This window comes from Penaeus monodon, chromosome 25 (genome assembly GCF_015228065.2).
Source record: "Penaeus monodon isolate SGIC_2016 chromosome 25, NSTDA_Pmon_1, whole genome shotgun sequence".
NCBI classification, from domain to species: domain Eukaryota; kingdom Metazoa; phylum Arthropoda; class Malacostraca; order Decapoda; family Penaeidae; genus Penaeus; species Penaeus monodon.
This window is the reverse complement of record NC_051410.1, coordinates 6,614,645-6,615,212: the sequence shown is the minus strand read 5'-3', so window position 1 is coordinate 6,615,212 and position 568 is coordinate 6,614,645. Positions and strand designations below refer to the sequence as shown.

Genomic DNA, 568 nt, shown 5'->3' with positions numbered 1-568 from the left:
GAACAGGGGAAAATGAGAATTAGATCATTAATCAAGCCAGAGAAACGAAACGAAATCCGGATTGCAACCAATCTCGAAATTTCCGAAATTACTCCTTTTCACCCTCCCCTTCCCCTTCTCCCCCCCACCCCCCTTGTGCCCCACCCTTACCCATCCCCTCCTCAGAACCCATCCTTACCCACCCACCCACCTTCCCACGCCCCACCCTTACCCACCCAGCCCCACCCTTACCCACTCAGCCCCACCCTTACCCACCCAGCCCCAACCCTTGCCCCACCCTTGCCCATCCAGCCCTACCCTTACCCATCCAGCCCCACCCTTATCCCACCCAGCCCCACCCTTACCCTACCCTACCCCCAGCTCTCACTCCTCCCCCAGTGCCCCTTACCCACCCAGCTCCACCCTGGCCATCCCCGAAGGACCCGACTTACCTACCTGCCTTACCTGCCCACGCCAGCGACCCGGTCGGCCCGACCAGCTGGGGTTTGATATCTAGGTCAGCAGGACTTCCTGTTTTCACTTTTAGGGGCCCCGACGGACGCATCTTCGCTGGAGAGAGAGGTGGGAG

At 60.4% G+C, this 568-nt stretch overlaps 1 protein-coding gene across 1 annotated transcript in view; it reads right to left on the bottom strand.

The window, feature by feature from the left end:
* Positions 1–544, bottom strand: part of LOC119589311 — a gene marked incomplete in the record, with an annotated part of 61,041 nt that extends 60,497 nt beyond the window's left edge. Inside the window, 1 exon segment of the mRNA XM_037937933.1 lies at positions 445–544. Within this exon segment, the coding sequence (XP_037793861.1) occupies positions 445–544 (100 nt within the window).
* Positions 545–568: the final 24 nt, after the last annotated feature.